General features: G+C 39.6%; 1 protein-coding gene across 2 annotated transcripts in view; it reads right to left on the bottom strand.

The window, feature by feature from the left end:
• pld1a (phospholipase D1a) overlaps nucleotides 1-26,442 on the bottom strand; it is a 35,148-nt gene that overhangs the window by 7,410 nt on the left and 1,296 nt on the right. The window contains exons 2-19 of one of the 2 annotated variants that reach the window (XM_078276729.1): nucleotides 17,031-17,246; nucleotides 16,232-16,401; nucleotides 15,728-15,870; nucleotides 14,870-14,978; nucleotides 14,481-14,546; nucleotides 13,609-13,667; nucleotides 13,310-13,402; nucleotides 11,654-11,806; nucleotides 10,656-10,805; nucleotides 9,882-9,965; nucleotides 7,166-7,247; nucleotides 5,522-5,626; nucleotides 5,183-5,368; nucleotides 3,860-4,073; nucleotides 3,545-3,673; nucleotides 2,975-3,093; nucleotides 1,685-1,798; nucleotides 660-770 (exon numbers count right to left, since the gene is read on the bottom strand). In XM_078276729.1, coding sequence (XP_078132855.1) covers nucleotides 660-770; nucleotides 1,685-1,798; nucleotides 2,975-3,093; nucleotides 3,545-3,673; nucleotides 3,860-4,073; nucleotides 5,183-5,368; nucleotides 5,522-5,626; nucleotides 7,166-7,247; nucleotides 9,882-9,965; nucleotides 10,656-10,805; nucleotides 11,654-11,806; nucleotides 13,310-13,402; nucleotides 13,609-13,667; nucleotides 14,481-14,546; nucleotides 14,870-14,978; nucleotides 15,728-15,870; nucleotides 16,232-16,401; nucleotides 17,031-17,214 — 2,271 coding nt within the window. In that variant the 5' untranslated portion in view covers nucleotides 17,215-17,246. Of the gene's footprint in view, nucleotides 1-659; nucleotides 771-1,684; nucleotides 1,799-2,974; nucleotides 3,094-3,544; nucleotides 3,674-3,859; nucleotides 4,074-5,182; nucleotides 5,369-5,521; nucleotides 5,633-7,165; nucleotides 7,248-9,881; nucleotides 9,966-10,655; nucleotides 10,806-11,653; nucleotides 11,807-13,309; nucleotides 13,403-13,608; nucleotides 13,668-14,480; nucleotides 14,547-14,869; nucleotides 14,979-15,727; nucleotides 15,871-16,231; nucleotides 16,402-17,030; nucleotides 17,247-26,442 lie in introns of both variants that reach the window. The other variant, XM_078276727.1, reaches the window with a different exon arrangement.

Here is a 26,442-nt window from a genome sequence, read left to right on the forward strand (position 1 = left end):
AGTCACTGAGTACATTGATGACGTCTCTGAATCTCAGTGGAGCTATTTCATTACTGACAGTAAAAACAAGCCTCTCAAGAATTAAGCTTAACTCTCATGACAATTTCATCTCACAGTATTTGTCTTTCCTTTTTTCCTTACCAACAAGGCCCTGGAACCCCACTGACACTGACTAATAACCCCCCAATCTCTAGCCACTACACTTGCACTAACCTTCATCCTGGACTTTACATCCCATTATATTCTTTGCAAATTTTGCACTCAACCCATTCAGCCTTTTTTTCGTGCATGTGTATATTTGTTTTTCTGTATTTATTGTTTATTTTATAGTAATGCTTTTTTAAAAGATTTTTGGGGGGGCTTTTTCCCTTTATTATATAGTGACAGTGGATAGACAGGAAAGGGGGAGAAAGACCTGCAAAGGGCAGCAGGTCGGATTCGAACCCGCGCCGCTGCAGGACTCAGCCAACATGGGGCGAACTGGGTGAGCTAGAGGTCGCCCCTTATATTAATGTTTAATATGTTTGTTTGTTTGTTTGTTTATGTATGCACCTTTCACCAAGGCAAATTCCACATAAAGTGTACTTATTGTGGCAATAAAAACCTTTTCTGATTCTGACTGTGATTCTTCTGATACCCTGGTCTCACTGCTGCTTTACCTCTATGTAGATGTAGTGTTTGCTCTTAGCGATGACCTGGATGTAGGCAGTGTGGATGGACTCCTCGTGGTACTTTATGCCTGCCGACCAATCTGCTGCGGACCGCAACACCTACACATTATAGTATAGATAAATAAGAGCTATATAGAGGAAATGAGTTGACAACAGGTGAGAGTCTTTAAAAAATCAAATTGCATGGTTAAATGTACCTATATGATAAAAACATAACTACTGATAGTCAGTGATCATCACAAGGTAATACCAAACACCAGTATAAAAAAAAAAAGAACATATTTCTTTTACGATTCTTCTCACCTATAAACTAACTAACGAATACTTTGGTTCGATACTACTTAGATTAATGAATAATTAACAGTAAATAATTAGTAAGGGCATTCACTTCACTGCAAATATTTTAATAAAAAACAGCCAACATTGTAAGACATATTTTAAAAATGGGTGTGTATTATTAGTGTTAGATAAAGTAGATAACAAGTTGTACATGCTGTTCACAGAGGTGTCAGCTAAAAAACAGACAGTTTTGAATGAAACATAATCATTTTAATGATACAGAGAAAACAAAAGAACACTTTCTCTTAAAAGCCTGATGGAGTAGTGGTAGGATCTTTGTGCACTTCTAATTTTAGTCAACATTTCACTCAAAGGTTGGTTCCTTTTGGCTTAAAACCTTTGAGTGTCCATGGTTTGTGCAAACATTTGCAGTTATATAACTTTCTAGCACATGGAGAGGTTGTTTTTTTTACGCTCATTCTCTATTATCTTTTTCCAGCAGTGTTTGCAGACTGGGATGTGGAAAGTAGCGTGGGAAAGTGGGAGTTTATACTGTTCTCTGTAATTTTCTACCAGTGGTTCTTTTAAGGCTTGGTGAATGGTTGGCTGTATGCCCCAATTTCTCATTTTGTATAATTATAAAGATAAAAAAAAATCTTGTGAAAATTTCCACAAGATGTGTTGTTTAATGAGTGCAGTTAAAGGTAAACATGGTCCTTTTTCAGTTCTCTTACCTGCACTTTGGCATTGACACAGTCAGGGACTTGGTATCGGAGTTCATTGGCAGTGGAGTGAGACTTGGGCAGCAGGAACGGATAAGACAGAGAGCGATACTTTGGCTTCATGATCTGTAGTGGAGACAGTTGGAGACATTTGGCAGAGAGAGGGTTAATATAGGGTGAGAGGAGAAATGGAAAAGAGTAAAAAATAGGAGAATGGGAGGAAAAACTTGATGCCATGGAAAGTGCAAAAGTGTGACGATTAAGGTATTTTTTTCCACTGTTCCATTCCACTGACATTTCCTAGGATTTCGCCAGGTTAGTGTGTATTGTTCTCTCAATTTTCTTTAGTCAACAATTCATGATTTTCCCCAGTTAAATTACATTAGTTAGTGACTACTTGCTAGGATTACTATTTCATTTATTGATTACAATTAAATATAAAATAAACAAATAAAGCAATTAAATGAATAGGCTATCTGTCTAAAAATTCTGGCAGAACAAATTCTGGCAACAAAGAAACTTTTACCTTTTACTAGTTCATTTTACTTCAAACTTTTAGTCAAACAAGTTTAGCTTTAAGTTTTAATCCTTCTCTACATCCCTGTGTGTTTGTTAATGTGCACAGTGTGTGTGTGTGTGTGTGTGTGTGTGTGTGTGTGTGTGTGTGTGTCTTACAGTACTGTTATGATATCAGTGTAGTTTCTTTAGAGAAGTTGGTGGTTAGCTGATTGACAGGGTTAGACAGACACGTCACATGAGGTAGGCACGTTTGTGTGATGCTGATTTAGGCCAGGGCAAACGGCGGGCATGGAGATGGATTGAGGAATTGTTTCACAGGAAGTTAGGCGGGGAGCCTCAATTGGACGGCTGCACAACAGATGCTACCACACTATTGAAGACAAAGACGCTGGAAGACTATTCTTGTTTTCCCACAATACAACTTTTGTAAATACACCTCTGAAAACGTGAAATACAACAACAAGGAAGAGCGGAGCTGGCCCGGCAAGGACGCGGAGCAGTGGACCCGGAGTGAAGGTTGCTCCCGACGGCGTGTTCACTGAAGCAAGCAGCCATCTTAAGACGCTAACGAAACAGCGACTGGGTGAGTCAGTTTAACACAGCACACCCTTCTTAGGCAGGAACATATACACTCATCCAGGCAAGCACAGGTCTCATTCTCACGTTAAATGCATCACGCAGGCACAGGAAACCAATACCATTAATGTTATGAGCTAGGTTAGCCATTAGCAGCTGTGTGTCTGTGTTATACGAGCCCAGGTTAGCTTAGCCTTGAAACAGTACCTTAGTGAAGTTCCAGCGCTGAATAAAGTGCCTGGCCACATCCCGGGCAGCTCTGCCATGAACCACTGAGGCAATGTCATGCCAAGGCATTCTGGGAGTGGTGTACCTGTCGATGAAGTCTGCACAGAGCAGAAGCAACCCAATGGAGACAGGAAAAAAAAGTGTGAGATGGAGAGAGGATATGAAAAGATACAGTATGGTAGAATAAAGAAGCCAGGGACAGAAATAATGGGAGAACATGGGAGAAAAAAGCACAGCGGGGTCATAGAGTTTGGTGCAGAGAGAGGAAGAGAAAAAAGTAAAACAAATAAGTGCTTTGTGGTACTTTGTCCCACTTCATATTAGTTTTCCATATGACTATCTGTTTCCATCAAACTGGTATAAGAGGAAAAATCATGAGACTAAGTAGGGCTTTGTATAAATAAAAAGAGTTTTAGACCTAGCAATGGGGGAAACTTTTCAGACTAAGACCAAACTAATAGAGTGTGTGTGTGTGTGTGTGTGTGTGTGTGTGTGTGTGTGTGTGTGTGTGTGTGTGTGTGTGTGTGTGTGTGTGTGTGTGAAACAGACCATCAAAAGGTTTCTCCAACTGGATCCAGTCCTTGTAGACAAAGTTGCAGTAGTCTTTTCCATGCCAGAAGCGCGTGTTTCCCTGCAACTCTCCAACACCTGTCTTTAGGCTTTGCACTGAACCACTCCCTACACAGACACACACAGACACACACAATACAAAATTATGTTAAATGGACTGCATTTACAGTATACTGTACAGCACTGTTATAGCAAAGTTCTTTACAATTGCCATTGCCTTTACATTTCATTCAGCCAATTCATATTCCAACATTCTCGCATATTCTCTTTTCCTTTCTTCTCATACAAGCACACCTGTGCTGTCGACGCTGCTGACACTGTCTGCGTGCTGCAGAGTGTGTTTGTGCAGGTGTCTGTACAGACTGAAGCGAGCCTTCCTACTGCGCCCAATCCCCTTCAGCTTGGGCAAGTCCACGGGCTCACTGGGCGGCGTCCCTCGTCCATTGCTCTTAGAGACACCATCAACGGAGGACACACCCTTACTGGACGGAGTGTTAGCGGAGCCAGCCTGGCAGCATGAAAACAACAGCAGATGTACACTCAGTTGCTAGTTTATTAGCTGCACCTAGCTAAAACTAATGCTGTCTAATACAACACCATACAATAAATCCTACCTCCATGAAGGAGATTTTGTTGAAACTGTTTTAGAGCGGTGCTGATTCAACTTCACGGCAACTTTGGAGGCTGTAGTTCGGGGGTGTTGTTGAATTGTATTCTGTTATACTGACTGGTGTTTCTTGAGAAGGTTTAAAAGATGAATATGGACTAGAGCTGTAACAATTCCAAATGTTACTGTACAATTAATTGTCCCAGAAATTGTTGCAATTAACAATATAATTGCCTCTTAATTGCCATTATGTAAATTAGCCTTACGATTAGACAATTATTTAATAATTATTACAGGCCTAATATGGACAGGTTAAAACACAATTAAGTATCGTGTGTATCTATGTTAGTAATTCTATCCATGTCAGTATCAGTTTTCTTTATTCATAAGAAACTGATCAACAATTCATCAAACACAAACTTGTGTAAAAGGTTTGGTGCTACTGTAGAGGAAAGGTTAAAGAGGTTCCTAAAATACTGTGATCTATCATCTGGGAACTATGAATATTCACAGTTTGTCTTTTATAAGAGCATAGTCATTATTTTTGAATGTCTTGAGCACAAAAATGAACAGTTTTGCCTAAAGGTTTCCTTTAAAGAATTAGTTTAGTCCTCTTGAATGGAAGGTAAAAAATGTAGCATATGTTGTATGGTTTAGTTTTGTTATGAGAATGTGTGTGTGCTTGTCTTGTACTGTATATGTGTGTCATTAAATAGAAGAGGCATATTCAATAGCTGGCACTGTGAAAGTGTTTGCTCTTTATAGTCTGTATTCATGCACATACACATTCACCACAGGCTGTCATTGTGGGTACGTGCAATGCTACTCTTCACTGGCCCCCGTGCCACTGTGTGAGTTAGAGTAAAATATATTTCTCCATTTCCTCTGCTCCTTCTCGTATTTGAACCATTAGTCAGGAGTTTCTACCCACATTTATTGCCTATAACTCCAAACTGTAGACAGGGCGTTTTAATGAGTTGTGTTCGTTTGTGTGTAGTTGTGTGTCTGACCTGCTCCAGGGCCACAGAGCGTGTCACACTGCCGACATCCGTCAGCCGGTGCTCTCGGTCGTCCCAGCGACCGTATGCCAGGTCGATCCCGCCCACGAATGCCACTGATTGGTCAATGACAACGAGCTTCTCGTGATGCGCCCACAGATAGACTGAGGAGGAAACATGGTCTGGATGACGCATCACCTGAGACACAAAAGTGAAATACAGCACACATGGATTCACATAAATAGTACATAGAAGGTATAATATGTAATTGTGTGTTTACAATATAGAGTCTGGTTTTGTCTGTGCAACTAGCGCAACACTGCCTTTCACTACCCATAATCCTTCAGTTACCTTGATGTTGGGGTGCAGGTGCAAGAGGGTCCTCTTGCTGTAGCCCGAGTTGATGCCCAGGGCGAGCTCCACCTCCTTATATAACATCACAAAGACGCGCACTCCCTGTTGCTGTCGAGAGACAGAAAGGTAAAACAATGTTAAGAACACATTTCTTGTGTTTTTCCTCACACTTTGGCTTATGTGTGTTCCTCCCCTCTCATCCTAAGAACACATTTCTTGCCATTTAATTGCTAATTTTCAGGTTCATATTTGTATTTTGGGGTTCTACTAGAACATGTTTACGTGCTTTCATGTTCATTAAACAATTTTTTTTTCTCGTCTGAATGTACCTGTATTCACCCTCTGTCTGAAACGCTCTGTTTTAGTGCCTGTCTCTTTAAGCCCCACTCCTGAAAAAGTCTTTGCTGATTGGTCAGCGTTTCCGTGTTTTTCTCATCAGTGCTCTCAGCTTCACTATAGCCGAAGAATGACTGTAGCTGCTCTGTAGCGGCACTTTCTACCTATATATATATATATATATATATATATATATATATATATATATATATATATATATATATATATATAGTATAGTTGTGACATCACAACCGTACAGAAGTCTGGGCGGCTCATTTAAAGCATAGACAGTTAAAGAAAATGGACAAAGCAACACCGTACTGTTCCACAGAGACCAGTGAAGTATATTAGAAGCACTTTTCTGGTGAGGGCTGAGCGTGCTGCGCAGCCTCCAACTGAGCTTGACGACGTAGATGTGACGTGAGCAACCTGTCTGAAAGTAAGTCTTGTAAGTCTGTCTTGTAAGTCTTCTGGTAACTGTGCCAAGAGACATCTCAATCATTCTGAATCTTACAGAGACGGAGAGTGTAGGTATATGTAAGGAGATAACATAGGCACAGGGTAATTATTGCTAACTGAAATGCCAGTTAACATTAGTAATTAAACTTAAACAGCTAATGTAAGTCGAAACTGCCTGCAAGCTTCTCCTGTACTATACGGTAATTTCTCTACTATGCAACAGAAAGTTGCGTGGTTATGACACAATTGCTAGCCTATTTTTACAAAAACGTCTGCTAAGGAGCCATAACGTGAGGTACAAGATAATGGAGCCTTTTATACATTGCCGTGTTTCTTTAGAAATAAACAATGGACAAATAGAGTCTTTAAATGGTTCAGATGTGAAGTTATTCGCTGTCAAAGTGACGTCAAAAATGAATGGGAGTCAATGGGATGCTAACGGGAGGTGATGGCTTGTTAGCCTAAAATCTCCCCATAGGAGGTACGCTTTGCAGATGATGCACCCCCTTGATTTAAAGGCACAGTTTCTGAAAATGGCTGACTGCAATTCTCTGCGGATTGAGCATTTTGATACTTTCACAATACTTATATAGCACCAGGAACTGTTTTATAATTAAAAAAAAGACATGGAAATCTCACGTTTTACAATACGAGACACTTACTGTTCAAATTTCTTATGTTTCAATACAATTTGAATCATTTCTGAAAAGGAAACCCTGGGTATTACATTATCTAATGTAACAATATAATCCTGTTTTCTATTGTTAGTTCAAAGTCTGTAGTGCTGAATACTTGACCTGTGGGTTATTTCTGTCTCAAAATGTTTGCAATCTAATTCCTACTTACAGCTTTGCGTTTGAGGGTACAGTCTAGCCTCCACCTGTTTCCCTCCACTACAGGTCTCTTCAAGAAGATCTCTGGACTCAGCCTGGGAAAAAAGAGAGACAGAGACACCAAGATAAGACAGAGACAGAAAACAGTTTAAAAGATAAAATTACATATTTCTGAATGCCTCACCATTGCTTAATGAAACATTAGTAGAAAATAGATGTTTGTATTCAACCTTTAGAGCTCGCAACACTTTTTAATAAACTTATATTACAGACATGACATAATGATAGAGTCTAATGAGTCATTCACGTTGGCATCCTGAGCATACACGTCTACAATGCCACTGGCTCACATTACACAGGCTGACACCTCATTGGTTAAGACCATAAACCCAGTGATTACTGCTTTGGAACACAGGGATTTCAGCCACGTCGTACATTTGGCTCCGAGGGACCATAAACTATTATGTTTGAAATTACAGTGTCAGGAGTATTATATTTCTGTCACTCCAAAACTTCATAAAGTACACTATTAAAGGAAGAAGGAAAGGAAAAGTATAAGCAAAACAGTTGATCCAGATATCACTATTAGATTTGATTTGCATCTTTGCAACACCATATGCAAGGTTACTGTACCTTCAGGTGTGACTATCATCTGACAATGTGACATGTGACAAATTAGGTTTATCTTTGTTTTGAACAAAAATTGTAGTGTTTTTTTATTTCAACACATTTCCGACCCTAAACATTTTATACTTTAATTACATGCCTGTTTGAAAAAGGACAGTGAGAGACAAAGGGGGTGTAGCGGAAGTGTAAACAGATACTATAGCTTACTGGTAGTGTTATTTCTATTCTGGGTGTGTAGATGAGGCTGTGATCAGAGCCAGTACCATTGCATTGCCTGTCAGAAAGTCAGGAGTTGTGGGTAATACATAATGAAATGTGTTACAGCATGTACAACACTAACTGGGTTTCAAGGTGTCAAGTTGTCAGTTCATTCTTTGGAAAGTGTCTGATGATGCTCTGTGGGTTTACCAAACTACAGAAATAAGCCATTACAACTATTCTATATTGTTTTCAGCTGGTGCATGATACTATTTTTACAGCCTCATCTACATCCTATAATTAAATACTGCTGCATAATAACTCTACCTGTGGAACTTCTGTGGTAAAACAGCTCAATGTCAAACCATTCGAGAAAGGATTACAGACTATTAAAAGAGCATACAAAGATATATGTGTGATGGTGGATGCTGATGCCATAAATAATTGATATACGCATGTTCACATGATTCTGCAATATGACGTATCTTGTAGCCATGGCAACAACCTTACCCCGCTCTTTAAAGATGATTTTTTTGGAGACATTTTTACCTTTATCCAAATATCAACAGCAGAAAGAGAGAATGGAAAATTGGGGAAATAGCATGCAGGATCGACCCACAATACAGCATGGATGTAAACAAGGATTTTGAAAAATCAAATGTCTGCAAATGTTTTATGAGGATGGAATTGCACTCGACATGTACGAAACCATAGGGTGCACATACTGTGTTTTGGTGACTCGTATGGACTGTAAACATAACTTTTGTTTGTTTACAAGGAAAGTCCACAAGGCACCATAGACTGTTAATATTAATGGACAACGCATCCGGTTCGGCGAAGTGCTGCAAATGCGGAAGTGCCTTAAACCTGCATTCTATCTGAATTCCACATCAACACGTGCGGTTGCAAAAGGAGGTCGGTTTCTGTAGAAGTCTATGAGAAAGTGACCCACTTCTCACTTGATTTATTACCTCAGTAAACATTTTCATAATGAGTTTATGGTCTCAATCGCTAGTTTTAAGTCTTCTGCAACACAGAATGATGATTATGGTCTTGTTGATTTTAAAATCGGCGATAAAGCAGGGGGTGTTTTAGGGCGTGGCTATGATGTGATTGCCAGTGAAAGTGTGTAATGTAACGTAGAGTGTAAGGGCTCCTCCCTCACTCCTCCCTCTCGTCTAAAATTGTCACATCGCCAACCACGATGGCTGCGTCCGTAACGGCAAACAAAAACAGCCAGACTAAAGCCTGATTTATGGTTGTGCAAAGGCTCCACAAAGAGCTTTTGCCGTAGCCTACGTAAGTGGCCTGAAGTTTATACTTGGTGGCATTGGTAAGTGCGTTGAGTGCGAACAAAGTGTCTCCCCTGTGCTTTCTGACCACGGTGGGAAATCTGTAGCAGGAAAAGTTAACCCTCTCCTTGATTTCATGTTGTTTATGGAGAAAGAGAACCAGGAGATGAGTAGGGGGAAATGCAGTGCTACCAAGCCACGGCGGAGCGACGTGCGTCGCTGCAACGTGTAGTTACAGTTTTTGAGAGTACACGTCAGGCTACAGCATAGCTTCCGGTGCAGGTCCGTGTCTTCACGTACCTACGTACATAGCCACAGCGTAGAGTTACGCAGAAGCATACATCACGCTTCAGTTAAACTTGCTTCATGATACAGGCTCCTGGTTGAGTCCACTAATAAGAATAGTGTTTGATCAGTTGTTTTGCTTCTCTGGGATTATTATTCAGTCAGGTTTGGAGAAAGTTAAGGCTGCACAGGCTGCTGCAGTGTTACAGCAGGACGGATATAATCCACTGAGCTATATATATATCTGGGTTTTCACACTTCAGTGCTGACAACTGACACGTGTTGACATTGTGCATTTTCACACAAAAGACTCACACTGAAACTCACCACCAGTCAGTGATAAAGATTTCCTCTTTGGCCTCCTCCAAAGCATCAGCCACATCCTCCATGTAAGTCTTTCCATTTACGTACCTGCAAAGACAAATTACAGTTAATTACAGTCATTTGCGAAAACAGACGTGCTTGTGTAGACACATACACATAGGCACAAACTTCCCCAACTTTCTTAACCTTGCAAGCTTAAGCCAACACCCATAGTTGTCATCATGACATAACTGTTCTTTAAAACACTCTTTTTCCATTAGCTTACAGGATCGGAAAGTGTTTTTCACTCAGGCTCTGTGCTGAGTACGCAGACAACGTAATGCCATTATTATCACACGGACGATTCAATATCACAGGATGTACAAGCTGAGGGGGAGAGAATGCAAAAAGACCTGAAAAATGGCAAAGTAGCCAAAAAAAAAACAAACAGAGGAAAGCAGAGAAAAAACAAGATGTGTTGAAAATGTGTGAATTATGAGTTTTTTTTACTCTCCAATGAGCAGGTTTTTGTAGAGAACATGATTAAATCTACCAAACTATCTCTATCTAATCCAAATGGTATATACATGCAGAGCTGAAACAATTTATTGACAATAAAAAAAAGTTACTTTTTAAATGCAGGACACTACATAGGTCTGTCAGAAATAAAACACGTGGAAATGTTTAAACTAATGCAAAAAACACTTTTGCTTTTCTGTGGTTTATTCTGTTTCTATTTGCATCAAGTCTTTCCGCTGACTCGACAACATAAGTTGTGCTCTCTCCCAGTGTGGTTACCATTTGGCAGGGATGTTTTCCTGCTCCTGTGCAAATGATCCACAGCGGTGATCTCGGAGGAAAGCCTTCCCGTGATTCCTCACGAAGCTCTCGATGCTCTGACCCCACCAGCGCGCGTGTCTGTAACTGCTGCACTTAAACACCAGGGTCCTGCCGCGAGGATGTGCGCACACACACACACACACACACACACACACACACACACACACACACACACACACACACACACACACACACACACACACACACACAATGAAATACATGCCTGTGCTCACACATACAGTACAGATACTACATGTATACATTGTATTTGCTCTGGCACCCTAAACCACATTAGTGCAAAAAAAAAAAATGAAGCAATTCAAATGTTTTGTTTAATTTGGCCCTTAGCTTAACAGACTGCTGATCAGTTTATAAAAGCAGGCATTGTGTTTTCCTTTTTTACGAGATAACACAGTTTGGTAATCATTCCTAAAATAAAATAAGCCCTGGATTAAGAGTGTTGGAATGAAAAGGAGCTAAAGGAAACAATCCACCCTGTAACAGCAGACTGTTAGCAACAGCTTTAAGCAATGAAGCTTAGAACACTGCTTGATATTTGTAATGCAAGTTGGGGAGCAACAATGTTTTTAGCCATCTAGAATTATCTATTAATGGTAAACATCTGGTAGAAAACAAATGTAAAGCGTTTTCAGCATAGACGGAGACTTTGTTTTTCTCCATTGTTACAATTGCTATAGTGCACTCCACCTACACTTTAAATCAGAAATGTACACCTGTTCCCCGGAGAATGTAGGAAGTCTCTTTAAAGTTGTTTTTTTGGCATATATAACGGTTTGGAATACATTTTAACAATGTGAGAGCCTAAGGGAGGATTTTCTTTTTAACTGATGTTGAATTAACATTATCATCATTATCCACTGTGAGGCGTTACTCAAAATATACAACTCCTTGGGCATCTGCAACAAAATTCCCATGCACACAGAGAGAAATATAACCTGGAGAGGCTGTCAACCCGGACTCCGTGTTTGGTCTCTGTGTCTTTGGAGTCCATCTTGATGCTGAAATCTTTATCCACCAGCAGAACAAAGGAGATGGCCCCTGAGTCTGGCTTTATGTACAGCAGGCAGGAGTCCTTCACCACCAGCCAGCTACACAACACACACACACACACACACACACACACACACACACACACACACACACACACACACAGACACACAGACACACAGACACACAGACACACACATACACAGTCCTCATGATCATCATTAGGATGTAAGATTTATGGGTCGTACATAAAGTCCTGCAGATCTTGATTCATTGTTGTGTGGACCATTTCTTGTATTTCTTGTTTTAAGGATAAGGGTGTAGGAAGAAAATCATCATGGGGATGTAGGTGGATGGACAGAGCGTTTGAAACGTGTGTGGGAGTTTTTGTGTTGTCTTCAAAAAACAACAATAAAAACGGCTCACATAATAATTTGGCTGTGATGAAGAGAAACAAACAGACAAACAGATGAAGCAAGCATGTGCCAATGAAGCTGGGCTGAAGATGCTACAAAGACTTTTTCAGCAAAATATGAAAATAATTATCAGATAATAGGCAAAACTAACACTTATTAAGATATTATCATTATTATGTTTTTAAAATATGCAATGAGTGGTCACGGTGTTTTAACATCCACACTTTGACAGCTTCCTGCCCGGGCCTGGAATGTTTAATTTCCTTTGTAAATATCATCCATCACACCTACATCCTACGATTCAGACAAGTTTGCCAGTTAGAAAGAGAAATTAAAAAGTAAAAAATGCTAATCCATCTTGTGTTTAATCAGACATTAAGGAGTTCCACTCGTAAACTGTAGTAGTAAGCTCAAAATGGAGTCAAAAGAGAGTTGCTATAAAGAGGAAACAAATAAAAACATTACATTTTGTTTAACTACCATCAAGTTAATGTGAAATACTATATATATATATATATATATATATATATATATATATATATATATATATATATATATATATATATATATATATATATATATATATATATATATATATATATATATATACACACACATACATACATACATACATACTACCGGTCAAAAGTTTGGGGTCACTTAGAAATTTCCATTCCAGACAGAATACCAGCTGAGATCAGTTGCATTGTTTTTTTTAATCAGGGCAGCAGTTTTCAGATTACATTATGTGCTTACATAATTGCAAAAGGGTTCTCAACTGTTGTAGAAAGAAGTGGCTGATCTTTAATGCAATATCTACATTGCCCATTATCAGCAACCATTTATCCAATGTTCCAAAGGCATATTCTGTTTACTAATCTGATATCATTTTAAAAGGCTAACTGAGAAAACATTGGAGAACCCTTTTGCAATTATGTAAGCACATAATGTAATCTGAAAACTGCTGCCCTGGTTAAAAAAACAATGCAACTGATCTCAGCTGGTATTCTGTCTATAATGGAGTGGAATGGAAATTTCTAAGTGACCCCAAACTTTTGACCGGTAGTGTGTGTGTGTGTATATATATATATATTTGCTTGATTACAAGAAGAAAACCACTGAAGAGCAGCGATACACATTATGTGAACACGGCATCTACACCAATGGGGGACAGTGGTAATCACACACCGCTTAGACCAGCGGTAGCAGGCCTGGCTTTGACCACAGCAGTTCATCCCAGGGATACGATGTCCGCCTGAGCGCTTATAGATCATCCCTTCCCTGGAAAAGACAGAAAAATAGTATTTTCTTAAGTAACATGTATGCCCTATGATGTAAGGAGAGAATAAATAACAAAATAGGAGACTTAGAAGTTTGTAAATGAGCACACTTAAAGAAAGTGACACAGGATTCGTATCCTGAGCCTCTCGATTTCAACTCGAGTGCTTCACTCTGCTGTGAACTGTGAAAGAAGAGAAAATGCTCACAGTCCTTTGGGCCCCAAGTCATGAATGAAAGACAGCTGGCTGATGTCAATGAACTCCATCTGAGAATAGACAGGAAGAGATAACAAGAAGCTTCACACAGTGACTTTTGTATAGACAGACCCAAAAAAACAAAAGAAAATGTGATATATCCTTGTACTGTACTCATCGACATGTGACTAAGCAGACAGCTATTACAGTACATCCACAAACACACACACACCATCTCCCTGGAGGCAATGCGACTCATCCTAGATTACCTCAACATGTGTTGTCATCTCTGATATTAACTTTTAATGCGTCAGAATGATGCAAAGTAATAATATGTCAGCACATAACAGACCAATGCTACTGTATGTCTAAACCTTGCATTGGTCTGTTTAAAGACTCATTATACCATCAAGGTAAAGTAAGTATTGGTAAAGGTAAAGTTTACTATGGTAAAGATTACACACTGTATTAATGGCCCAAATATAAGTCTTATGTTTCTTTTTTCACAGCATTTTTCTTCAGGCATTTTACAGACTTGAGGCCTTTTGCTCGCTACACGAACAGCAATAATATACTTAAATGTGTTGAGTGTGTCAACACAAAGCAGACACGGTGCTATGGGTAAACACATTCATAATCTATGTCAACACTCAAGGGTAGAGGTTAGCGAAATGCTGAAAAACGTGAATGTTGAAAAATGTTAATTCTATATACTTTTTACTGTGCATCTACAGTAAGTACCTGACATGATACATTTAGCTCATTCATAGAGACGTTTCTAATACACACACACAATTAGTGTTAAGTTGAACTTTTAGATTGTCAGGCAGTCATTACAGTATGAGTTTATGTCACAGCATGCAGTGCTTAGTAGGATTACTCACAGTATGGTGATATTTGCGGTACATGGACATCTTCAGCAGATTGTTCATATAGTCTTCTAATTGTCTCTGTAGAAACACATACACTATATTTTGGCCACTGTGAGTATTTATTTATTATGACAAAATCCATGCACATTAAAAACTCACATGCACACACACTCACATGCGCACGCACACACACACACACACACACACACACACACACACACACACACAGTCAGAAAGGGTTTTAGAGGATACATGTGCTGGCAAGTAGTTAAGTGTCGTGGCAACAAGTAAGTGCAAGGAGAGCTCCTTGCCATAAAGTTAATATATGACTTAAGAGTGAATCTTAAAACTTCCAATCAGAAAAAAAAGGCAAAAAGGCTGCAGACAGTATTGTAACGTACCCTCCTGCTGGAGACCTGCTCATCTCGCACCAGCTCGTCTCCTCCCCTCGGCAGGGAGGGCATCTCCCTCACCTCGCTCTTCCTCACTGTCCTTCTCCTCACTGTGTGGCTGAGACAGAGAGCCAGGAAATGAAGATGTTCAATTAAAAACTCCAAGCTCCCAGAGAGCACTTGTCAAATAACAGAGTGTGTCCAAACTTTGTACTTAAAGTTTGAGGACAAAGTTTGAGCACAAACAACATTTAAGTAAATGGCTGTTTCTGTTCCACTATTGCCTGAAGCTAAAAAGCCAGTTGCAGATGCTGCGGCTGAAAATTAAAACTCAATACATTATGTTAAAATTCCCTGTGTACTTTCCTGCCAGCAGGTGTTTAGACAGGCAAATAAAAAAAGCTTGAATAAATTGACAGGTTGCAGTTTGACTCACTGCTGTGTTACATCAACCAGGAACAGAGAACAGAAGAATGGACATTTATTTAACTGAAAACAGGGAGACTTATTATTTTCAGGGCAAAGGAACAACCACCAAAGCAATTGTGAAAATCCACCATGCACCCGTTGCTATAACATTAAGTCAAGATAACAGAAAGGGAGAGAGGTAAATCCTATTAAACTCCAAGGGCAACATTCCTTCGTTTTCAAGTGTGTACATCACCAGAGAGAGAGAGATGGAAGGAGGAAGGGAAAGAGACAGAAAAATAATGGAAAAAGAGAAAAGAAAAAAAGGGAGTTCAAATGTCCATTGTGCATTTGCGTCTACATCTAAACTTGTGTCTGTTAGTGTTTGCACATGTTCACGTCCGTATGTGTGTGTGTGTGTGTGTGTGTGTGTGTGTGTGTGTGTGTGTGGGCACCAACCTGCGTGACGGCAGCGGTATCCTCATGAAGGTCTTGTACGTCCTCAGCTCTCTGTGCAGCTCCATGAAATGTTTCTCCTTCCTCTTGACCACCCAGGTAAACTCACCGTGCTTCAGCTCAATCTTAAACACTGCCGGCAGAGACTTCACACACACACACACACACACACACACACACACACACACACACACACACACACACACACACACACACACACACACACACACACACACACACACATTGGGAGAGAGAGATGATCAGCTAAATATATTTCAGGGCAAACAGCAGGGTCAGAGTCATTTTTGTTGCTTTAGAAATGGTTATTTTAGAAGGAAATATCTCAATCCAAATACATAAAGAAATGCAGCGAACACTAATTATTGATTATAACAACATTAAAGAGATTTAATCAGGGTCTGATGCTTTTATTCAGAGCAACTCACAATTAGCTTTCTGATTCCTATATTTACCCTATATTATGTCCCTAAACATTGTGCGCAGTACCTTGTTGACACTCCTTTGGTGCGACAGGTTAAAGCGGTCTTGCGCGGTGGTGAATCTCTCCACCTCCAGTATACGGGCAGTAATGGGCACAGTGGGAAGGTAGACCTTAGCGTCGGCCTCCTTAAAGCCCACGGTCGCATACACCGCTGAAAATGGGATACGACAGTCCCCTAGGAGAAAGAGAGAGGCGGCTGGTTAGCATGTTGTTTTTCTTGTTTGTACATGTAGGAGTTGTTCAACCTGCTTAGGAGCGAGTAGGCTGCATCACTGAAAACTCTGCTCTTGTTCCAGATTTTTACTCTGCAGTGTTAGGTCAAATGTCCCTGTTTATGTTCTAGTAAAGCTCTAAATTATGTGAAGGAAAAAAACACCCTCATACTCTTGCACTGTTAGATACCAGATTGAAGGCTCACCAACTGGAGTATATCCTAAATAATTTTCCACACTGACACACGATGTGAGCCCACTTTCCCTTAGCCTGGCTGTTCTACTACCGCTCAATTTTCCTACATTTCCCAAGAGAACCTGAGTGCAACCCTACGAGGACAGTCACATTCTTGTTGCTTGGGGCTTATATGGTCATATAAACCTTGCTTAGGAATGATGAACCTGGTTCATAGACTGACACGTTAGTTTAATCTTGTGATGATTTTGCATCTTACCGTCTAAACTGTTCATCACTGGACTAACAGACCTTTGTTATTGTTATATTTCCTTTTAGGTATCATCTTATTCTTGTGTGAAATGCTGGTGAAATCACACTGCTGGAGGCAGCCAGAAAATATGCAAACACACACACCTAAGTAGCTCCCATCGTAATCGTTCTCCTCTCCCTCCCCCATGTCCAGCTCTCTGGTATCCAGGCTCTCCACAAGTTCGGCCATCGTGATACCGTCGTGTGCGTCCGGGGCCGCTGTGGTGTCAGACACCTCTGACTTCACTAGGTTGAGGCTACTGGAAGTGGGCAGAGCTTCACCCAGCATGCTCAGCAGTTAGCCCCTTGAGCAGGGCGAGCCTAGAGGAGAACAGAGGGGAGATGATCATTTCAAAATAAAAAATGAAATGAGCCAGTGAACAGAGGTCTCCAATTGGTGTTCAACGAGCTTGAGATCTGGTTAGTGCATAGACCATAGCGTATGATTCATATCATTTTCATAAAACTATTTGGTGACCCCCTCCACCTGTCTGCATGTTCTAATTACTGTGTCCTAATAGACAAACCACAGCGTTGATCATTATCTCTGGAATCATAAACTATTTAGGATAAACTTTAGGATTTAGATAAGCCAATCATTTTGATATTTAAAAAAAAATATAATGAAAAATATCAGCTTTTTCACATATCAAATATCACTTTTTTTGAGGAAAACAATCGTGTTGTCTCGTGCATGTTTGTTTTGTTCTCTCCAACACCATATCAGGCCTGGGTGCAGCTCTTAAAATATTGTTTGTTTTGAGAATTATTCATGCAGTCTGAGGAAGGTCAGTTTGATGAAGCTTAGAGGGACGAAGGAGTGGCGCTGACATTAAGCTGTTGCCATGACACAGAGACAGAGGTGGCCATTCACTTTAGTTTTTTTAGTAGCAAATACGACTGAATCAAAATCTTCAGTAGTTCAGTGAATGATTTACTGAACTTCAGTAAAACCTTCAGTCACATGTCTTTCTTTAATTGCGGTTTGAAAACATCTCAATTGTGACAGCCTTACCAAATATGATTTATAGTTTGTGGTATTTTGTCAATGCTGTGTTTGGGAATCACTTGACTGACTCCACCCATACGAGTGGGAGTTGGTGACGAAACTGTTGATGGTGAGGTAATTGGTGATTGATTGCAAGACCTGACATTGCAAGACCTGACAATGCTGGGTATCACACACACATGCATACAGTCAGCCACAAAGCCCTATATGACCTTTAAAAAGGACATGCACCTACACCTGTGCAGTCATCCTACATGAACATACTAGTGCGTATGCATGACACAACGACTAAACAGAAGGCTATACTGCACATACAGTCAAAAAACTGCATAGGCAAATATTATAAGCAAATGTCATACGCTACCTTATAGACAGATATGTGCAGAATATATTCATGTTAACACACAGCAGGAAACAGCTTGTCATCAGGCAAAGGAATATGGATGGACAAACTATGCTCAGTTCTCGGTTTTAGTTTCTCTATCACCTCACCAATACACACCGCTGATGTTTATTTTTGTATAATAAACTTTATTTTAAAAGCAGTCATCTGTAAAATCCTGCATTACTAAGACATACTAAGGATACAGGCAGGGTGTGGGGAATAATATTGCTGCAACAACAAATCTACCATATTTCAAGTGCAGGATACTGTCAAAAAAAAAGAAAATAGACCCTTACACACTAAATAGCCCAAGCAGTATGCTTAGTCAGCCGAGACGATCCACGTGGCCCATTAACAAACCTCGCTCTGGGTGTAGACGGAGTAGAAAAGAATAAGACTCAGGAGGAGAGGGGAAGAAAGCAGAGAAAGTGAGCAGTTGACTCAGCAGAAAGATTCTGAGAAGAGATTTGATTAAACGGACAGTTTTAGTAGTTATAGTTTTTGGTTATTTTATGCACTCCCTTACTGCTGTACGTCACTGTGGATCATTTTCTCCGCTCTATAATGTTGAATCCCCTTATTTTTCCTTAATCGTTTTGACCAAACTGCTGTCTATTGTATTTCATGTTCGTAAAACAATGTAGTTCACAAAGAAATGCAAAAAAATTGGCTTGCTTGGGATGTAATGAGTATAGGGGATGAGATAGCAGGCAGCAGATGCTCCTTGTTAGCTTATCCCAGCTCACAGTGATCCAAAAAGTATGCATTAATATGAAAAGATGAGCAGAACATCATTGAAAATGTTAAGACCTGACAGCACTCTGATAAAATAAACACACATTTTTGGACAGAACATAAAAGAGTTTACTGGAAATGTGGCGTTACATTTCAGAGATAGCAGTTACACAGCTGTGAGACAGAACGATCAAAGGTATTGGGAGGAGTAAGGTAAACAGGGAGGAGCAGCACCAAAGGATGTGGTTTTGGTGATTCAGACCAGATTTCTGGACTGTTCTCGCTTAGGCAAGTTGGGACAGGAACACACACACACACACACACACACACACACACACACACACACAGAGAAAAAGAACAAAGTCAATTGTTTCTTTCAGTGGAGGCTAATTAAATCACACTCTCTGAAAACGTAAACGTTCCTAAACATTTTTAGGAAATTTCCACTGACTAGATAAATTTACCTGCTAACATAAACATAACATTAACATAAACTGCTAATAACACCTAAATTCAACATTGCCCATATTTACCCAAATTTAACATTTATCTGAAGCTATATAACCCAGACTGAGAATACAACCTGCTCAAGTAAAAAAAAAAAAAAAACAGGTACATTTAACTTTCTTCCCTGCAAAGTGCTAAATTCTTCTGTTTTGGAGATAAAAATGCTCATGACAAGTATAGCAACAGACAGATAACAGCTTGACAGTAAATAATCCAGCTCCACTGAACAAGATCCAACATGCTCACACAGTCAGAAGAGTCACCAGCAGCAGCCACCTGTTGCCTGCAGTGACTGCATGTCTGTGTTTCCTGTTGTCCCAGTAAAACCATTCAGTCTCTTCATTCATCCAATCCTTTTCTCATTCGGTTTTTTTCCTGAATAAGGATGCTAATGTAAGAGATTTAAGTAACAATTCAGATTATTTTACAGAACTTTGTCATAATTTATGGCGTTGATTGACGATTCTAAATCATGGTCATTAGCATCAATAATTTCAGGAAAAAAAATGTGTTGTCTTTCAATCAACCATGGTCAAAATTGACCCGGCCTATTTTTTGTTTTATTATTTTTTGGGCATTTTAGGCCTTTATTTAGGACAGCTGAAGACATTAAAGGGGTGAGCGAGGGGGAATGACATGCAGCAAAGGGCCGCAGGGTGGAGTCGAACCTGTGGCCGCTGCGTCAAGGAATAAACCTCTATATATGGGCGCCTGCTCTACCGGGTGACCTACCCAGGTGCCCAACCTGGTCTGTTTTGCCTGTTTTATAAATCATAAAGTATAAATTATCACCCAATTCTGTGTTACATCTTCTTGGCCAACTTCATTCCAACTCATCACCACTAGTTTTACACTTATTTTTTTAGAGTATATGGTCAATAAACCTAATTCGTATTAAATTATGCCTAATTTTTTAGTTACAAACTCCTGATATTATGAATTATTTTAGCTAATAGTTAAGATCAGAGGAACGTATGTTGATGCATAATTACAGCCTGTTTCGTGTATGGAACTATCCATGTTATTTTTGGGCAATTTAGTTGAATTTAGTTTGACTGCTTTTGCATTTTACATGTTTTTCCACCATCTTCACCATCTCTACCATTTCAGAAGTAAAACAACCTGTGAGAAAAAATACGCTCTTGAAGACTATTTATAAAAGCAGTTTTCACATTCCTAAGCAGAGTATGCCGAGTCAGCATTGTCACGTTTTGTACAGAAGGACAACAGCGTGGCAAAGGATAGCTAGCCTATTTCACACAGCTAAGAATGGTGTGACATCTAAAGTAGCCCATCTACAAAGTATATATAGTTTAGAGCCCACGTAACCAAAAGACAATTCAATCCAGACTCTTAACAGAATTTCAATGCAACCTGACCTGGACCACTGGTGAGTGACACATTGCTATCACCTCACCTCACCTGTCAGTGTTTAGGACAGCAGCCACATTTAGCACGCTTGTTGACAGACGAGCCCAGGTTGAAAATGTAGAATGGCATCTTTAAAACTAGCGATGCAAAGAAAACAGGGGTTGATGGTGAAAACGTGCACTTAAGGAGTAAAGAGTAGACTGAGAAATATTTGTTCATTGTATCAGAGGGAAGCATGAGACACATGTGCATAATTATCAATGAGACAGCTGGCCATTGTGAAGAGCGCCACTACAACACCAAACATGTGAAAGAACCACAACAAAGGAACCATCTGAAAAACCTCATATAAAGCTACAAGCAGAATACTTGTAAAAATGAATTGGACAACAAGACTGGAGTTGCCAGTGGGTCAGCATTTCCAACTATTAATACAGGGGAAACAGTCATGTACGGCAACACTTACATCAATATGTCTGCCTGGCCGTCACACCTTCTGTGACCAAATGTATTAAGAACTTGGTTACACAACAGAGGTTTATGTAAGAATATATATATATATATATATATATATATATATATATATATATATATATATATATATATATATATATATATATATATATATATATATAGTGTATGCAGTTCTGGAGTTTTTAGACCTTAATTATGACTTATGTGGTTTAATCCAACCATCCTGGACCTGTTTTGAAATTTTGCAAGTGGATCTCGACAACTTGTATTTGAGTACCTCTTGTACAGAGTGTAGATTTTGCCCACTGATCTTTCATGACGGTCCAACAACTAAATGAATATCAAAATGTTAATACATGGGAGTTGCATAATGCTGTCCAGATCCATTTTCCAGTAATACATTTTTGTATTACATTTATGTTCTAAGGAAAAAAGACAAGCTCATGCAGTTGTGTAGTCTTATGTATTCATATTTCCACCATATGAAAATCGATTCCTAGAACAAATAAAGCAAACAATGTATAACAAAATGTCCTTAACAAATAGTTTATGTTTTGTTTAATTCATTAAAAAATAACTATAATTTTGGCCTCAGTAGACATACAGGATGTAACAAGGCAGATTGGTTGTTTTTTTGGGTGGAGTGCATGCAATCTTAGATTCTAGAAGAAGTATTTAGGACAGTGCAGTTATCTCCCTGCTCTAAGAATATCCACAGGCTTGACCCACACAGAGGTTAACTGCAAAGGGACCTGGTATGCTGCATGTGGTTTGAATGTCTGCGTAGACTCAGATGTCAAACATATGCATGCACATGCATGTACATTACAAGAGGTGTCTACAGTATGCGACAATGCAATGGAACTTGGAGTTTGCAGAAGTTATCTTTCTACTCCATAATGGAACACTTCCTGCTTCCTGGCCTGTTGTTATGGCGATAGTTTGAACAGCCAGCAAGCTGCTCGTATATAAATATCAACAGAAGCAGCTAAGAGCATCCGCCTCTCCATTCATGTGCTAGCATCCCTCTTAAATGTCAATTAGTTGGAATTGGACGCATACATGAAGAAACAAAAAGCATGTTGAGTGGGAGAAGAACTGTGGAGGTTCAGTAGAGTGTGGCAGAGAGAGAGAGAAAAAAAGAGGCATCATAAAAGCAAAGTGGAAACTACTCAATTTTCAACATGTGACACATGGGAAATATATTCTCTCACCCTGCACCACAGAGCCATTAAAAACACACTGCTGGGCGCCTGGGTAGCTCACCTGGTAGAGCAGGTGCCCATATATAAAGGTTTACTCCTCAACGGTTCAACTCCGCCTTGCGGCCATTTGCTGCATGTCATTCCCTCTCTCCCCTTTCATGTCTTCAGCTGTCTTATATAAATAAATGCCTAAAAAAAAATCATATTGCTACAGTTTTCATGCAGGAAACCAACCAACCTTCATAAATTCTAATAGACCAAATCCTTTATATGTGATATAAATTTAGAGTAAAGCCTTTGAGATAGATGAATGTCCTGCTGGAGAACAGAGCAACTTTGGTACCACTTTCTAATAAGGTTTATAAGATTAAATTAATAGATTTATTATTACAATCGATTAATCATTTACTAATGCTTTTAGATCAGTTTTAAGCCAATAATGGGAACTCTGTTATGGGTTGCCAGGTATTGAAAAATCTCCGACTGCCTTGAGCTCTTTAGGTCATCCAATGTCAGCAGCCGATTAGCTTAGCTTAGCAAAAGACTGACAAAAGCTCTGGAAATACTGTCCAACAGTAAAAGAAATCCACCTTCCAGCACCTCTAAAGCTTACTAATTAACATGACATACCTTCCGAAGTGTAAACGTGACAATTTGCTGTTTTACAGGCTGAAATGTCATGTAAACTACAGGACTATTTTCTGGCCCTGAGTCTTTTCCAGGCAACCAGCTGAGACTTCAGGAAGTCACTGCTCCCAGCTAAGAAATAGTCCAGTAGTTCTCTGTAAAGTTGGTGTCTGTACACCGTGGTTATGTACGATTAAACAAACCAGACAAGGCCAGGCCAGCTTTTTCCTCCGGTTTCCAGTCTTTGTGCTAAGCTAATCTAATTGGCTGCTGGCTGTCGCTTCATATTATGTTAATATTATTATATTATCATTAATAGCTTTAGAATCATGGATGACTTACTAACTTTTGCTGTTGGCCTAGTAAAAAAACCTGTGACCCTTATTAGCAATGGTTGAAATAGTTGCTTATTAATGACTCACCATCCTGGCAAAAGTTGTAACATATCTACAAAGCATCAGTTAATGTTTAATCAACATTATCAAAGTTATAAATTAGTACAACTTATAAATGGTGACTGGGATGGTAAGAAAAGTGAATAATTATTGTAGGTTACACCAGGTTAATCCACAATCAATAATGCATTCAACATAAATTAGATTCATTCATCTCTCACACCCATTTACACCCATTCATGTTCCTCTGAAATAGCTGGAGGAAGAAGCAGGGCAAGGCCCGTTTGTGTTGCCATGTTGCATTTACAGTCCCTAACTTTGTTCTATCTGCGCTCCTGAGATTTATCATAACATGAAATATTTAACTGAGGTTTTGAAATAAAAGAAGAAAAGCTCTATTTCCTCTATTTTATGTTTTTGTGTAGCAGAGTCTTGTTAGTAGCTCTGTTCCTGAAGCAGTGCAGGGAGCCGCGGGGGACACATGGGAACGAAAACGAGGTCACTCTGGCCATTTCTACTGGCAGAACAAAACCTGCATCCCCTATCAGTTGCTTAGCTGTTGTTATCCAAAATTAAGTTTAGCCAGGAAGTTGTGTGTCTTGCAGCCAAAAGTCTGATTCACTGCCAAACTGTGGGAAGGCACTCCCATTGGTCCACATGTAAAATGATCATACATACTGTTGTCTTTTCTGGAGTGGTTTGCCTTATTGTACTGTTACACAAAAAGCAGGCAGCATGATAGTGATGTGTCAGTAGTCTGATCTAATCTGAAAGGTGGGAACTTGCCATGCTGTGGCTACTGCTGGGAGTTGAGTTGTGCTCACTGCATGAGACTGACAACAAATCCTAAATGCTTTGAACAGGAAAACAGCGATATTGTCCTCATGCAGAGCTGGGTGGGGAATGTTTATATTTCCAATATGCTAAGAAAATGATTTTCCTCTGCTGCTCTAGGGCATCCTGGTGGTTGAGGGGTCTCAGGTGGACAGCGGATTACTTTCTCATTTTAGGTGAATGTGATAACAAGCTTGACATTTACAATGTACTTTGGCAAACACAGTGAATGATTTAAATCATTGCAAAGATACCATACATTCATGTAAACACCATATTTGGGTATTAGACTACCAATCACACACATACATACTGATACATGCGTACAATAAAGATAACATAAATCTAGCTTGGCGTTCACTGATCGTGTGGTGCCAAGCTCCTCATAGCGCAGATGGTACAGAGAGAGAGAGAGAGAGAGAGAGAGAGAGAGAGAGAGAGAGAGAGAGAGAGAGAGAGAGAAGATGGAGGGAGGAAGGGAGGGAGAAGCTACCAAAGAGGTCTGTGAAACCTCTCTTTCTCTGCCCACACTAAAGCTGCCTATTATCTAATCCTTCACACCATGGATAGGAGGATAGGGATGCTCAGAGAGGCAGATAAAGCAAAAATACAGTAGATGCCAGAAAAAGAGAGGGCGCAATCGTCATCATTACCAGTGTGGCGTTCTGCTGCCGGTAACACAAGGAATCATTGTACTGAAGGAGTGACGGAATCTCTCTCTCTCTCTCTCTCTCTCTCTCTCTCTCTCTCTGTGTGTAAGCCAAGCTTGACTCAGCCCAAGCAGGACAGCCAAGTCAAAGCCTGGAAATTACCAAATTATAACTTGTGTGCGGACCACCAAAGTGACTCTGACGCACCATGATTACAGTGGCAGGACAGAAAGTATAGAGGCAGTTTGGGCTCTTGACTGAAAGGGTTGGTTCAACCAAATTACCATCTCCAGCAGTATCTTGCCATGCAAATAGCTTTGGTTTTATTTTCCCAGGTGCTGAGATACCAGTCCCTTGGATTTCTCCCGCCACCCCAATACAATAAAGCTGAATGGAATTTCCTTTGTGATGTCAAAAATATATATACACATGTTTTAAAATTTAAACAGCTACATGTCTTTCCAGAAACAATGTACCAGTTAATCCACAGACCACGCTGCAAAGAGGTTTCACTGGAACTATTACAAAAAATAGTCCCTATTATAAAACTGATGGCAGTGGGTTCTGTGGATTATCCAGAGTAATGAGAACATTTGTTTCTGGAAAAAAAAGATGTCACTGTTGAATATATATATTTTTAATAATGTGAGCAACACAAATTAAATTCCATTTACCTCCAATGGCAAGATACCAGTAATGATAAGGGATAAAATATAATTTTTGGAATGGGGTGATCTAACCCTTTAAAGTTTGCTAGAAAATACTTTCTCCTGGACCTGATTACCTGAGAATTCATAACACAGGACATGACTCAGACGCATATAATAATAAGATACTCGGATTCAAAAATAGGGACAGTTTAGAAACACAGCACAGGCGCTACAAGGTGCTAATGATGGTCTGAGCGCCAAATGGCAAAGTGACATTTTTCACCATGAGAATAAATAACTTCTATTTCTGCATCTCATGGACCTCTTCTACAGTCTGTCTTCAGCAGTAAAGCAATGCTGTCAGCATAACTTCCACAACACTTAAACCTGTTATCTATAGAGGTATCATTGACAAAGCATCGAGAACATATGTTAAACCACATACCCTTCCAGTATTATAGCTATGAACAGCCTTATGATGAAGATTGACAATGGAAGAAGCTGCAGAAACTATATCTGTTGTACAATCCTAAACAAAATATTTAAATCACGCACAAATTATCCTTTTTAAGACGGATGAAACTCAAAACAGAGGCATGTGAGACTGTAGTTCACATCTGGAATAAATTTACACTAAATCTGCCTGGCAAGCTACAAATATTCTAAATCCTTCTA

The sequence above is a fragment of the Sander vitreus genome, chromosome 20 (assembly GCF_031162955.1).
Source record: "Sander vitreus isolate 19-12246 chromosome 20, sanVit1, whole genome shotgun sequence".
Lineage (NCBI taxonomy): Eukaryota > Metazoa > Chordata > Actinopteri > Perciformes > Percidae > Sander > Sander vitreus.